Here is a 16,609-nt window from a genome sequence, read left to right on the forward strand (position 1 = left end):
GTTAAAGCCTCTGCCTTTGGCTCAGGCCATTATCTCAGGGTCCTGGGATCAAGCCCCACATCAGGCTCTCTGCTCAACAGGGAGCCTGCCTACCCCTTGCTCTCTCTGCCTGCCTACTTGTGATCTCCCTCTGTCAAATAAATAAATAAAATCTATTTATAAATAAATAAATAAATAAATGAGAAATTTGGAACACAGAATCCTAACTGCCCACCCTGTCCATGCCTTCCATTCAAATGTCAGTCAGTGTTTCTGGAATGAGGTAGGAGTGAGGGCTTGAGAAAGGCTTTTAATCACTTGAAGTCGCATTTCCTCATACCTAGCCATTCCACAGAAGTTACTCAAAAGGCTTCTAAGACTAACCAATGACACAACAGAGTAGAGTCATCTAGGTTAACAATTCAGTAAATGCTTCTTGGGTCGCTCATTTGTCTGGCTTGGTAACTGAACTCAAGAGCTGAATTCTTCAAGAAGTTAATGTTACTACCTTTTTATATAGTCAAACTTTGCCTCTCTCCTAGATTCTTTCTACTGAAATGTGAACACATTCAAAGCTTTCCCCTCTTAAAACAAAACAACCTCCCTGGACCCACACTCCCATTCTGGACTATAGCCTTTTTAGAACTATTGTTATCAGTGTGTTTCCTCAGCATTCCACTGCCCACATCATTCTGGCTGCTCCGTGAAATGGCTCTCAATTAGGTCACCCAATGACGTCCACAATGAAATCCATCAGAATTATTTCAGTATTCATCCTGCTGAACCTGTCAATTATCCATGCAGCCTTTTCCTAAAACATTCTTTCCATGACACTACCCTTTCCCTTTTTTTTTCCCCTCAGCAAGATAATCATCCTCCTATCTTTGCCTCTGACCTCTCCTGTAGGTTGTCTTCTCAGTGCCTTGGCCTCACTCTGACTTTCTCTTATTTGACATCACCTATGGAGAGAAGTCTGAACTTTCCATGGGATTCCTCCCAAGCACACAAGCTGAACTCCCATTCCCAGCCCACCAAACTGGCTGGCCTCCAGTGATCCCTGAATCACTTAGCTTTCAGCCATCTGATCTTTTCTCTTCAGTCTCTTAAGAAAACTCATCCAAATTCACAATGTCCAGTATTCTGTGAGAATATAAGTTAGCATACTTGGTTTTAACTCCTCCCAAGCTCCAAGCATGTATTTCCAAATGCTCTTGGACTGTATATTATCATTTGAAATTCAACATGTCTAAAACTCAACTTCTGGCCATCCTCAAACTACACTGAGCTGCACATGATTTCCTAATTTCTGTTCATTTTCCCAACTAATTGAAATAGAAAACTAAGGTCAGTCCTCATTAGGATGGATGTCTGACTGCTGTTCAGCTCTACTCACTTTTAACCCTGGGACCCAGCACTTAATCCTGACACCCTGAAGAAAACCTCGGGTTCTCGGTGCTCACCTTCCGCACAAGTCACAGGGTTGCAAATATTTATCCCAGAACAGCCTCGCTGCTGTACCTGCCCAGTGCTGTCTGACCTATTAAAAACACCACTGAAACTTTTCACTACGAATGCAAAAATTAAAATGATGGTATATTAATAGGGTCGTAAGATTTATTCAATTTTTCCATTGAGCCTATTCTTCTGAAGCTGGGTTTCTGAACAGTCTCTTCACTCTGCCACCCCACACCCCAGAGCTTCCTGGCCAATCTATCTGTATCTCCATTGTTTAATTTCCTCTCCACCCACCCACCTCCTGAGTGAATGCTAAGTTCATTTAAATTGTTAGAGCAGTGGTCTAAGCAACTTGTCTACAAAACCCAAAAGCCAAAGGTAAAGGAGGTGAAATGCATACCTAGCTGATGGCCTCTCTCTCTTCTTTCACTGGGCCTGCAAAGGGCTCAGCTCTTATATTTTTTATTCTTTTAAAATTATTTTTTATTTGACAGACAGAGATCCCAAGTATGCAGGGAGGCAGGCAGGCAGAGAGAGAGGAGGAAGCAGGCTCTCCACAGAGCAGAACCGATGCAGGGCTCGATCCCAGGACCCTGGGATCATGACCTGAGCCAAAGGCAGAGGCTTTAACCCGCTGAGCCACCCTGGTGCCTGCTCCATGTTCAGCTCTTTTTAAAGAAGCAATCTAAAGTGTTTCAAATGTTAAGTTATATGTATTTCAGGACTTTATAAAATCTTTCCTGTGCTCCTCATCAAACTGAGGGGTATGGGAATAATTTACTCTAGAACATAAATTACAGAGTTAACCTATTTTTCTCAACTCTAAAGGACGTGTGTTCAAATATTTGCATTTAGCCCTAAAGACACACTTACCATTTATAAATACTTTGGATAGATAATTTGTTCAATTAAAAAAAAACACAGCTGATTAAATATCTCAAGTGAGCAAAATGATTTATATATGCAGAATGATTTATACTTTGACACTGTCAACTTTGATCAGGCCTTCCTGGCTCACACACCCCTCTCATTGTATTACTGTTATTCCATTTAGTTTGTTAGTTGAGCAGTAAAATTTACTAAAAGCCTGTTTTCCACTGGACTGGCAAATACTGCCTCGGAAAGCAGAATTCTAAACCTTTCTCCCACACAATCATTTTGACATGGAATGGAAGGCCCTGTGCCTGAGAAAACAGCACAAAACAAAACATCATCCAAGCAAATTAAGTATTTTGAGGAATGCAGGGACATATTTTGCCAAAGCCACAGAGTTTGTTTCTGGAAGCTCAGATTATAACACTATAGTCATATCATAAAATCCCATTATTTGTCCACTAAAATACTTGTACTTCTATAATTACAGCCCAAACTGACATGTTTATGGGGGGAAAATGAATATAAGATTTATAATATTATGTAACTGAAAATGAACAATTCAATTTGAACTTTACCTCTCTTTCTGGCTTTAGGAGCTGGAAACATGTTGTGGACTGAAAACCTCAAGGAATGATGAGAAAACGATGAGGGTAAGAGGCAGAAGTTCTGAGTTCCAGTCCTGCCTCAGTGGAGTTTCTTCTCGCCTCACTCTGACCTCAGATATTTGCACTTCTATGGCTCCACATTTTCACTCTTGATGATTTCAGCCACTCTGAGGTTTCAACTATAATGTCTATAAAATGTTAAGGAACAGGTACTTGTGTTCTCAGATTTATACTCCCTATTTGCTGCAACATTGGCTGAACACTGACTACAAGCCAGATTCTAGGCTCTGCTGGAAATGAGAAGAAGGCAGAAGCTTTGCCTTCAGTGAGATTAGGTTTTAGTGCGAGAGATAAACTTGAGTATCCTTGCGGATACATTCACCTATGGGGAAGGTGCTGCAGGGAACACAGAGAGGGGCAATTAGCTCGCAACGGCCTCAGGAGATGATGCCCAAGTTGAGTTCTGAAGAAAATGTGCACAGGTCAAACAGGCGGAAGAAAATTATGAGAACATTCCAGGCTGGGTGTGGGGGAGAAGCAACAAGGGCATTTAGCTGTGCCACTAACCACACACACAGACCTCTAAGGATTGCAGTAGAGGCATTCTTTCAAACACATGGAGTCTTCTGCTGGATGGAAAGTGGAGGCTAGGGGAAGTCGGTGGGGGGAGGGGGCAGCAGGACCTGCCTTGTGCGCAGGTCCTGGTAATTATGTTAAATCCCCTTTGAAGGCTGTGTGCCCCACCCAGCCTGTCTCCAAGGCAGGCCTATTGTCCTCCTCCTGATTACCATGCCCTGTCCCTCTCCTACAGACCATAAAAAACTACTGCTCCCCATGAAAACAAGGGGAAATACACAGAAAAGCGAGAGGAGGCAAAGTCTAAAAAGGTAGGAAGCCAACAGAAGAGTTAGAAGAGAGGGAAGCAGAGAGAACCAGTAAAATCAAAGACTGAGTTTAGGTCTATCCAAAGGCTTCACAGAGCTTGGTAGCATCCCAGCTCAACAAGTCCAAAGTTGCAGTTATTTCTAACACATGAAAGGATGGTAAACGCCATCTCTGTGTGGGTGCTTATTAGGTAGCCATGTTGAACAAATATTAAGGCATCTGGTTTTTTTAAAAAAACAACCATGGAGTTTTTGCATTATGGAGAGAAGACTTTTTTTCAAAGAGATGCACACTGGATATAAAATGATGTCCTTCTGAGAAGCTGCGTGAAAGCTTCAGAGGAACAGGACATCCTAGGGGTGGTGTGGACTTGCCAACTGTCACATTTCCAGTCTCCCTGCTCCTACTCCCACTTGAACAGTGAGATGCTGATGGTTTTCTGGAAAAAAACACAGTAAATCATAACACCCCTTCAGCCTGGAACGTCTCTCCTTCTACCGGATGTACTGAGTCTCCACTGCCTTCTCAAGGAAGTTAACATTCTTAACCCCCATGAGTTCCTTAAGTGTCACTGCTGTCCTTGTCATTACCAAACACTTCCTTCTGGGCCAGACTGCTATTCTAACTCCAAGGAATTCGACAGTGACTCCGCTTCACAACAATTCTATTAAGTAGGGACCAATAACCTCCCCATTTTACAGTTAAGATACTGAGGCATAAAGCCTACCCAAAGACATATCAGACAACGGTAAAGCCAATATTTGAACCCAAGCAGACTGGTCCCAGCATCTGTGTTCTAATCTGTAGTCCACAAAAAAGAAAAGTAGGCCACAGAGCGTCCGTGTGAGAAAAAATGAGATGGATCTGGGCTGCCTGGGTGGCTCGCTCAGTTAAGCGTCTGACTTCGGGTGAGGTCAGGGCCCTGGGATCCAGGGACCTGGGATCCAGCCCCATGCCAGCCTCCCTGCTCCTGTCTCTGTAACCTTCCTCTTGCTTATGCTCGCTCTCAAAGAAATAAAATCTTAAAAAGCAAAACAAAACAAAACAAAAAGATCCTAGGTACTACCACATCTACAAGGTTCTAGATGGTCTTAGTCAACATTTCTGTTCAATGAGCTCCTGGAGCTGGAGGTACATATACAATGGAACCTTAATCCAAAAGGCATGCAGTCTGTTCTAAAAACCTCTTTGTTGAAACTTCTTAATTTTTACAAAAATACATGGCTCTAATTGGCACACCTGAAATGTTAGGATTCACCATTCCTAGGACATGAAAAGTGTCTGAGAGCCTAATGAAAACCCTTGGCAATTTGAATATTATAGGATACTAAATCATATTATAATTATTGCAAAGGTCAAGAATCTTAAACATTTAGTCTTAAAACTCTCCACCTGGGTGATGCAATCAGAAAATTAAAGTATGTATGAAAATATTTAATTATACAAAACAAGTAGGAATCTACCTATTTAATAACCTTTAAATAAAAAGTACAATGTTCTCCAACATGGGTATTTTTTTTCCTCTACTGCATAAAAGGCACTTTTTAAAATGACATTTTTTCATGAATATGAGTACACATTTATTTTCCAGGGCCAGTCTGAAGGAAGAGTAGGATAAAGGTGTGTGAGATAAAACACTGCCTCACTCACTAACTGGCAGCAACTTCAGGAAGCCACTGTGCTGGGCACCACAATAAATCAGAAAACAAAATAGATTCATCTGAGTCCAGCCTCTGGGAAAGGAAAACAAGCATAGGGCAAAAGTGTGCAAATTCCTTTTAGTTGGAAAGGCACATGTATATAAAGATCCCTACCTAACCCACAAGTAACCGGGTCAACACGGTGCAGTGTTGGAATGACCAGAAATTACCTTTATCTCAGGGAACTCTAGGAAGGCAAAATACCAGTGCTTAAGAGCACAGGCTGTGGAGTCAGAATGTCTGAGGTTGAATCTCATTTCTACCACATACCAACTGCTGTCAGTGGGTTCACCTGACCTGTCTGTGCCTCAGTTTCCTCATTTACAATGAGAAAATCACATAGAGTTGATGGACTTATAGTGCTATGGGGAGGATGCAAGGAGATCACATGAGTGCAGCAGGAACACAGAAGGAAGTAACTGACCAATCAACACAACTCAGCAAGAGAATCGATGGTGTGCATTTCTACTTGTAGTCCTGCTGTAGCTAACCCACGGTTAGAGCTCATGAGATCTTGCCAATGCACGGGCTCTATTCCAAGGCTGGGTGAGTCTTTCGCTCTGTGGCAGTGAGGAGTCCCCATCTCAAGAGTTTTCCCAAACTTGTCAGCAAAGAGGTCCCTACTTCTCTTATGGAAGAAAAATGAAATAGTTAAATATCTAATTCCTCATCTGAGTCAGAAAAATGCCCCTGTGCTTGTCGCTATTATTCATGTGCAACCCAAAAATAACCACAAGGGACGTTTGTCCAGAAAAAAAACACATTGTCAAACTGTGGTTAGCTGATTTGAGGTTTATGGTGAGTAAGACTCTGCTATTCATTTGCTCATTTTACTGTGAGAGCAACAGGCACAGACAATAAAGATCGAAGAAAATGTAAAACAGAAAGAAAAACAAAACTGAGAAAACTATATTAAGCCCCTCATTTTTTGAATAATTTTTATCCATTTTTATTCGTGTCCTAAATCAAGTGTTTAAGACCTACCATTCTGACGTATGGAGCTCCTGAAATCCAGATGCCATCCCTGTGCGTCAAATCCATCCCTGCCCTTGCCCCATCCCATTCAGCAAGTATTATATTTCTGCTCAGCCTGGAATCCCATATTCTGTTGAGCAAGAAACTTGCCCTGCAATGGAGCAGTCCTGCTGGGAGAACAGCATCACAGAATCTTGGAACCCAAACTAACTTGGAAGATTTCTCCTCCAAACCAATTTCTAGAGAAAGCAGCCCCAGAGAAACCCGAGTTGCCCAGCGAGCTGGTGGTCACACTCACAATGTTGGTCCTTGCTATCTGCCTGCTCTGTCCTTTTTTGTTTTGCTACAGCACATTTACCAGAGAAGAAACATAGCTTCAAAACTGAAAGTCAGTGCTCAACTTTAAATAGCATCAAAAAACATGAGGACACCTAATTTGGAGAATATACATGAACTGGGACAAGGAAATTTTCATCTGGATTTGAGCAATCCCCACACCAGGAACACAGAACCGGCTAAGTTCTATGGCCTCCCGGCCAAGTTCTGGATAGGACACTCTACAATATATTTAGACCCCTTCATTTGTGTTTCATAGGACTCGTACCCCCACTCCAGTCTGGAAAACATTTCGTGATCAAGAGCAGGGGGAAGAGTAGAATTCTCTTCAACACTATTGATTCTCCTGTTCCTTTGTAGGTTACTTAGAAAGCTGTATTCCTGGGGCATCCGGGTGGCTCTGTTGGTTAAACGTCTGACTCCTGATTTCAGCTCAGGCCATGATCTTGGGGTCGTGGGATTGAGTCCCCGTGTCAGGCTCTGTGCTGGGTGTGGAGTCTGCTTAAGACGCTCCCTTCTCCCTCCGCTCCTCCCCCAACTCACACTCTCTCAAATAAATAATAATCTTAAAAAAAAAAGAAGAAGAAGAAAAAGCAGCTGCCTTCTTCCATCAGAAATAACTTCAGATGTGGTATTAAAAATAAGAAAATAATGAATAATTTTCTAAAAATTCCACAAGCTATTTCAAGTTGGATTGATACGCACTGTTCCGGTTGGACTGAGAGAGCATTCTTTAAAATAAGTAAATATTAAATGGCAAATAAGAGGTTAAGGCTGTAATAAGTAAATTCAAATGTATAAAACAAGTAGATTTCAATTATTTCACCCAATCACCTAGAAGCAAAGATACTCTAAAGAAAATTGCATTGCCTTCCCAACTCCTTGGAGAGCCAGTTTAGTTAACAGCCTCTTTCTGCTTCAGAGATGACCATACAGCTTACATGTCAAACTCATTTTAAAGTGTCAATCATGTCCCTTTCAATCTAATTAGTTTGGAAAGTAGTGTCACTGACCTAGAACTATGCAGACCATTTATTATCATATCATTTGATCAACCCAACACTTTACCTCAGTTGAGTTTGCGACACCTGTAGCCAAAATGTAATATCCTTTCTTCCACTCACTACTGGTAACTCTCGATACAATTTCCTATTTACAACTCAATTTATCTCTATGAATAAGCATGGCCAACTTCACAGAAGCATCGACAGAATTTGCCTTACTTAAGATTTCATGGCAATTAAAATTGAAAGGTAAGGGGAATAAGAAAAAAATCAGATATACCCCAACCAGCAGGAGGAAAGATACATCTACATCTATATTTAGAAAACAGATTTGAGTTTTTGGATCCCAAGAACTGCTAAAGGAGAGGAAAGAGGAAAAAGAGAGGAACACGGATAGGCTGGCAGAAATCTGGGACCTTATACATGGTAGGGAGACTATTCTTTTTACAAAATATCCATATATAATATAGCGAACTAGTTTTATAAAAGAAGTCTGTGGGTTATAAACCCACTGTCATCAGATAGGTTTGGGTCATAATAGAGAAAACCTTCCTCAGGTTCATAGTATTTAGCCTTTGACCTGGCCAAGGGCAGGATGGAACAGAACTGAAGACATAATAATTAGCTCCTGAGAGGTCAGAGAATACCCCTGTACCTCCATGGGAGGCGCTAAAAGCCAGAGCAGAGTGAGTGGGGAATGGTGGGGGGTTGGTTGTGGAAGCCCTGATAGCTGGAAGATACTAGCATGGCCCCACTCTCTGGCAAGAACATGACAATCACCAAATCTTTTTCTCATTTTAGTGCTGCATATTTAAAAACTCATTTGCACATACTGTATGGAGCACTGGGTGTGGTGCATAAACAATGCATTTTGGAACACTGAAAGAAAAGAAAAGAAAAGAAAAGAAAAGAAAAGAAAAGAACTCATTTGCAAGATGAACATACAAGCAGGTAATCTCTCTGAACCACAGAATAATAAAATGAACCAGAGACCGAAAAAACACATGCATCCACCACCAGTATGTTGCCTTCATATTTTTAAACATGGTATGAAAAACAGTTAAGTATATCAGTTCTATTTAAAGTAATGACTCCTCACTCTAGAAGACAATAATCTTTAAAGCAGGATGTCAGCTGCTGGCACTTCCTTTCCTAGCCTGTGTTTTCCTTTGGAGTGGTTGCATTTTACCAAAATTCCAGTTTGTCTGAAATATGAGCAGGAGTCTTGGTTCATGTTTACTTGATCAAGTAGTTATTGGTGAATATGATTTTCATCCAGTCAAATAAAATAAGTATATATCTCCAACTTACCTTCAGGTGAAGAGCCTGTCTTTTGGGAGAAGACAGCATTTACTTTACTCTTCTTACTGATATCGCTGTTTACAGACAAGCTGGACTGAATTTTTCTATGCATTTTGTGAGAAACAGGTGCTGAAAGTCTTCGATTCTCTGCAGATACATGTTTGGCCCCATGGTGAATTCCATTTCCATTGCTCAGACTTGTGTGGCCATTCTTTATCTTGCTGGTTTCTTCCTCAGTTGGTTCCTGTGAGCACGTTGGAAGCTGAGGCAAGCGCTGGGGTTGGGCTAAACAACAGGAAATGTTGGTCCGGTTAAAAAAGAAATATTTGAAAATCATCAAAATATATTCAGGAACCAACCCCCCGCCCCCCGGCTCCGGGCTGTACCCACGGTTCTACAAAATGGAGAGGAAAAAGAAAAAAAAAAAGGAAAAATACTAATAAACATGGACATTGAGGAAACATAATTAGTAAAAAAGGTTAGTGGGGCAGGGTCATCAAAAGTGACTTTATACAAGGCATATGAAAATAGTGGGAAAGACTGCTTTGTTTTTTAAGAAAATTTAAGTTGGGATTCACAGACCTGTGCCCCTGGGGCAAATAATACATTATATGTTAATATAAATAATTAAAATAAAGAAAATTTAAGTTGGAATTTTGAAAAAGTTATTATACACTCATTAGACAGCAAGTGTTTGTTTTTCTATGTACCAGGTCCCTCTTTTGGTGCTAGAAACATGTCAATATTATCTCAATAACCCTGATACTGGGATAAAATATTTAATTATCTTTTGAGAAAAAAGGAAAAAAGCAATGAATCCAAGTATCATAGCTAGACAATATAGAAAGAAATAGTTTTCTTTTTAATTTCATTTTACTTTAATTTTTTTTTTAAGTTTTTTTTTATTGAAGTAATCTCTACACCCAGTGTGGGGCTCCAACTCATGACCCCAAGATCAGGAGTTACATGTTTTTCTAACAGAGCCAGCCAGGCACTGTTTCTATCTCATTTTGAATCCTAGAGAAAACATTCCCTATATTTGTTTTTTAATTTGGTATAAAAAATAAACCATTTATGAAAAGTTGGAAGTAGAATCTGACAAAACACATCTGCCAAAATTAAATGTCAGCACTTAAGAAATGCTCCCATTTAGGTCAGGACCAAGAAAAAGTGGCTCAGCTTCATCCATCTTATTCGACATTACACTGGAGGCACTGGTGAAAGCAATATAACATGAAAAAAAAATAACCGGTCTGGAAAAAATATTTTTGAGATGCATCCCTAATTTGAATGTTCTAGGGGAAATTTTAGGAGACTACAAACCCTGAAACACTAAGAATTTAAGAAGATATACACAAGATCAACCACATTAAAATCAATAAATTTCCTCTACGCTAACAGTAACCAAGCAGCTAATATACAAGAAAAAAATGAACCCTTTACAATATCAAAAAAGTAAAAATAAAGTAAAGGGAAAAGCCTCTCCCAAAGCTCCCATTAGGTTTCTAAGAATTAAGCTAGGGAAAAAAATGGGGGAAATTCTTGGCAAAATATCACAGAACAATACTGAAGGACATAAAAGAAAATCCTACTAAGTGTAGAGTAAATATTCATCCCCCCCCCCAATTTATTTGTTCAGTGTAATTCCCAAAAAATTTCCAACAGACTTTTACATGGAACTAGAGAATCTGATCCAAAAATTTATAAGGAAAAATAAGCAAGAATTGCTAAAGCAATTTTAAGAAAGTAAAAGCGGGTTACAGCACCTGACTTACTACACAGTCTTCTTAAGAAACCCCAGCAACTAAAGCCATGTGTTATGGGTCCAGCACAAATAACCAGCAGAAAAAGAAGAGAGCACTCCAAACATGTATGTGTTTGCACATCTAAGTGCATATATACCTTATAGAGATAAATTAAAGATGCATTAAATGCCTATATATGAAAAGCAAAACACTTCAGATTGAAGAAAAAATATGAGAGGTGCCTGGGTGGCACCGTTGGTTAAGCATGGGACTCTTGACTTCAAGCTCACGCCATGATCCTGAAAGACCCTTCCCCCCCCAGTTGTTAACTAATTAACTGCTCTTTTGCCTTTCTGTAACGGCTTGGCTTTTAGGGTGTGACACTTGTCTCCTGTTTGAACAAGATACCTTCTGCTAATAGCCCAGGCATAGTAAGCAGGGGGCCGCATAGTCACGTAGGCAGGATGCTTCTCTGCTGAGTAATAAGGTCCAACTCCCCCTCCTCACTCCCCCTTCCCGCCTTTTTCTTCGCGCGCGCGGGTCCTCCAAAGCCAATCAGCTAACACCAAGTATGCCTTTTTCAAATGTTCAAATTGTCAGCCAATCAGCTCCGCCCCACCCAAAACTTGTTTGTACCTGTCTATAAAAATCCTGCACCACCCCAGTCTGGTGTGCTCAGCTAGCAGGAGCTGCTGACCACCCGCTGGCGCCTGCGGAAACAATAAAGAACCTCTTGCTGTTTGCATCCTGTGGCAGTGTTGAATACTTGGGTAAGGGGATCCGCAGGTCTTTCAATCCCAGCTCTCTAGCATGCATGCTCGCTCTCGTAAATAAAATCTTTAAAAAGAAAATAAGAGACTTACCACCATGATACTATGGAAGGACAAATTTGACTCTTTGGACAGTGACTCATAAAGAAGCAGGATGACTGATAGGGAAAAACTGTACTCTAAGATGGCGGACCAAACCAGCAAGGGAATTCCAGTCCCATCTCAAAGCCCTTCCAGGTTCTTCTTTCCTACTCCGATTCCGGCACGCACCAAAAGTACCAAATATGGAGAAGGAGAAGGGTATAAATCCCCCTCCCTGCTTGTGCTCAGGGCTCAGACCTTTGGAGAACAACCTCCTCTGAGCCCGCCGGTGTTAAATAAACCTCCCATCCTCCAGAGTCTCCGAGTGCTGCTTGGTTCTTCCACCAGGATACAGTCCGGGTTCTGCAACGTGACTATTCATCATTTGTGCTGCCTGGAACTTCTGAACACCTTCACAGATTTTCTGGTCAATACCTCTATCCCATTCCTCTGCTCTTCTGCAGTTAAGGGGCAGATATGTGACCTAAGCCCCACCAAGCACAAGGATGACTTACAGACCAGCAGTGGCCATTGCAAGACCCCAGCCACACCAGGAAGGTGGAACTCTCAGCACAAATGATACAGAAGGCGTTTGTTGGTCTTGGCAGTGGGTGCAGTGTCTGATATTCACTCCCTAGCGGACCATGGGCTGATGGTGCAGCAGTGGGGCTGTCAACAGAGAAGCCCCACTGAATGGATGGGAATGATCTTGGCTCTGGAACTCCTGGGAGGGTCCGTGTGCTAATGAGGAGGCAGCAGAAGGCAAGCTGAGGACAAAGCCCAAGCTGACACCCTGCAACATTTCCACCCACTGCCCCCACTCCTGGGTGTCCCCAACCCTCTAGGAAGCTCTCAACTGTCTTAATATTAATGCCTTACTGGGGGGGGGGGGGGTCACCTTAACTTGACAATGCAAGGCCTCCAGTATTTTGTAGGCCCTCTTTAGCATATGAAGGTTCTTTTGAAGACCTCCCTTTTTCCCTACCCCCTACTCCGGAGTTTGAGTTTGTAACCAGATAATCCTCACAACAAACCCCCAGCCCCACCCCGTGTGGCAGCTCTTTCTGCCCTCAGGTCCTGTCCCTGTGCTTTAATAAAATCACCTTTTTGCACCACAGAGGTCTCAAGAATTCTTTCTGGGCCACTGGCTCTGTACCCCACCCCACCAAACCTCACCAATGTTCCAAAACTACATCACTAGTAAGTTTTTTTTCTATTTAAATTAGCCATAGTGAATTCGAGTTTTTGCAGCTGAAGAGCCCTGACTCCTCTCTCTCCCAAATGTTATTTGTTTATACTGGTTAAGTAATGAGGTTATTAAAATCAACATTTACATTGATTGAGTAGCCCCTAAGCAAAGCTATCAATCATAGTGCTGCAGCAAAAACAACAGAAAGAACAAAAACTATTCCATTCGTTGCCAAAATTTTACTATTTTGCAATTTCCTGTAATTTCAAAACCAAAACCTGCTATTTTAATTAGTCTTTTTTTTTCCATTTATGCTTATGAGCAGTTAGAAAATGTAAATTAAATCTGAATACTAAGAACTCAATTTAGAAAAAGTACTGCATGCAAAGCTTAAGAATTATACATGGCATTGACAATGTCTAAAAGGACCTAATTATCTGTGATCTGGGGATTAGCCAAAACGGTATATATTTTTGACAAAGAAGATAGTTTGCATTTGAGTCAGTCTTTAGCACATTGTTTACTTCCATTTTTGTTCACATATCCTATGTCTCTTGAAGAAAAACATCTTTAACATATCAAAACATTCTACTCAGGATTGTGCCTATTTCAATTTTAAAGACATTCATTTCTTTATTTAACAAACAAAAGCATCTTTCCTACCAAATCTTGTTACCATTAATACCTGATTTATGAAACTTAGGAGTTCCTCATACAGTACAGTTTTTTGGTTCTTTTCAGTGATACTGGAGAATGATTATCCAAAAATTAAATATTTGGGAAAACCACAAAGTAATGGTGTGAAAATATATCAAAATATTTTGGTTTTCTCCTTACTCTTGATGAAAAAAGAAAAGGTTACTTCTCTGTTCAGCAGCTCTATGTGACCTTCTTATAACAAAATTGGACAAGGCATCTGCAAGAGGAGATCTATTTCTTATGGGTGTGCAATCATTTGATCTAGAGATTAATCTGCTGCTCCCCTAGCTTCTTGTATCAACTAGAATGACATCCTAATGACTGCTATTGAAGATGGATAGTTATGCATATGTATTTAAAGGGATGCCAAAGAAGACAGTTAAACCTCATTTGGTGCTCTTTTAGGAGCATTTACCAGTAATCTCGCCAAATAAATGGAATGTTTTGGCCCACTTTTTCTCTGAAAAGAATATTTCAAGCAATCTGAGAGCTTGCTTAAATTGAAATGTCCAACTGACCCATGCTAAGTAGCCTTCTTATCAATCAAAAATGTCCTGTCATAGTCCATAATCCAAGAAAAATTTAAAATTACCATGTCATAGTTAAACATTCTCAATAAATAAAAATAAAGGTGGTAAAAGACAACTATGTCTTGCCACCAAATTCTCAAACTGACAGATCTGACCTTTTTCTACTATCAAAATTGACTATTTGCAAATTACCGGGTATGGCTGGCGTGGTATTCAAACATATCCTTAATGATTTATCTACATTTCAGTCTTCAAAATGATATCTATTTCTGTTGGCAGATAAATGATAGTACATTCGTTTTTGTTTCACTGTCACCTAATTATTTTTCCTATAGTTTGTATTACGGTCAGGTAACAACCGAGTATTATCTCTTTATGCCAGATTTTTAACATTAACACAATTTCGTAGTTTTATGATTTGTTCAGATACATGCAGTATGTAAGTCAAATTAAAACTGGATAAACCCTAGATAGATTAGCTATCTTAACATTTATTTTAACTTCACTGCTAATTTTTCATGGGTGTGACTTGAATCTTATGGTAAAATTATAAGTGAAACCAAGTCGGAAACAGGGTTTTATTCTCATATAAAGAACAAAAACATCTCACTGATTAAACCCCAACTCCTTGGCTTTAAACAGATTTCTTCTCCTCATTGTGTAAAAGTTGTGTATGGCTTTAAAAAAAAAAAAAAAGCAGCACACTAATATGGGAACGACACAATGCTTCTTAAAACACAAGTGATGCCTAGGGACCCTCACTCTCCCTTTAATGATCCACTGCTCTCATTCAGCTGTCTTTCTTTTTTCAAATCTTTACATATGTGACAGCTCTCAAAAGTAGACCATAGACCATCTGGCATTTTCAGAGGTGTAACTTGTGCAAATTCAGCTCTATTGGGAGCGCACTGCTATCTTCTGCCTGCGTTATAAAGGGACAATAGAATGTAGAACTTATGAGTTGTTTTGAATTATTCATTTTTTTGCCTGTATATTCAAGAAATTTTACAAACTCTGCATTTTGTACTACATAATCACATGCGTTAAAGGTACAAAGAAACTTTTTGACACCTCTTTTCTACAGAAAGCTGGCATTTTGTTTGATATGTGAACATTCAGCATCTGTTATATCATTCTAAACAGGATAGGTGCTTCTACAAAAGACCCCATTTTAAACTTACTCTATATGAGCAAAAAAATGGATTCTTGATATTCAGTAACGAATGCAATACACATCAAAATTTCAAATACCAGTTATATGAACATTCAGCATCTTCAAACCTGGATAGCATTGGTCACCCGCTTACCATATGTGTAAAGAATTTTTTTTTTTTTAAATCATTGCTCACACAATGGCGCATGATTGTAATTTTCATATCCGTGATGAATTGTTACAAACGTCTTAAGAAATACTGTGCTTTTCAGGTTCAAATGTTTTCAATCAGGAGGGAAACCAATAGAATTAAATCTAGTGATTTTCAATAAGAATAATAAATATGGGAGTAATGAGTCAATAGCATGAACTTCTTTTGATTAAAAAAAAAAAAAACACCTGGGTGATATTGTAGCCGATAATAACTACACTGGAAACTGCAGCTGCAGGAGTGGCTATATAAAGCAACATTTTGTTACAGCCTATAATCTATTAGCATGGGCAAGTCATCTTCAGTCCCCGGTCTTTTTCACAAATCATATTTAATAAAATTACAAAAGAATTCTCATACCAAGCACCCAGTTTAAATGCTGGTTGTACACATACAAAGAAAATGTAAATGCTTAGAATTCACAATTGTAACGAAATTATCAAAATAGAATACTGCCCAGGGATGACTTGGTATGAACAGAACTTACTCTTCCCAGAGATAGTTAATGAAGCTTTTCCCGGGTGAGTGGTCCTATGCTCCCCCATGGTCATTCTGAGACAAACATGCACGTGTGTGCACACACACACTCAAATGGTAGAGATTATATATATGAGTAACACAGGGTTTTATTATAAATATGTATAACATGCATCTAGACAGAGTAATAGCTTTAAAAATCACTTCAAGATGCACTCCTGATAAAACTGTATTTACCTGTCATAATGTAAATTTAGGCTAAAATCAAGTAAAACAAGTGCACTAATGGCCAACTCTGTTCCTCAGCTTGATGCAAGCCTTCCTTGGTGTACCCTAGAGAGAGCCTGTAGCCTAATACTCCCACAGTCTGGGAGGAGCACGTGGTGTTTTCTACCTGTTTCCTCAATTCCCCTCCAATGGCATATCTGAAAATTACTATTTCTCTCTTGAGCCTCTGAACTTTTTCAACACCTAGTACATTTTCACTTTATTTAATGTATTTATTAACATGGTGAAATGTTATTTGGGAACACTGATCACTTTGAGAATCCCAATCGAATTCCATCTACCCACATGACTTGGAATGCACAGAGGGGAGGAGACTGTCTTATTAGGAAAGCATTTCTAACAGTAATTC

At 39.9% G+C, this 16,609-nt stretch overlaps 1 protein-coding gene across 2 annotated transcripts in view; it reads right to left on the minus strand.

Moving 5' to 3' along the window:
* Positions 1–16,609, minus strand: part of MDFIC (MyoD family inhibitor domain containing) — a 91,597-nt gene that overhangs the window by 27,335 nt on the left and 47,653 nt on the right. For both annotated transcript variants that reach the window (XM_082692413.1, XM_082692414.1), the window contains exon 4: positions 9,127–9,402. In XM_082692413.1, the coding sequence (XP_082548539.1) occupies positions 9,127–9,402 (276 nt within the window). The remainder of the gene's footprint in view (positions 1–9,126; positions 9,403–16,609) is intronic.

The sequence above is a fragment of the Mustela nivalis genome (assembly GCF_964662115.1).
Source record: "Mustela nivalis genome assembly, chromosome: 12".
In the NCBI taxonomy this organism is placed as follows: domain Eukaryota; kingdom Metazoa; phylum Chordata; class Mammalia; order Carnivora; family Mustelidae; genus Mustela; species Mustela nivalis.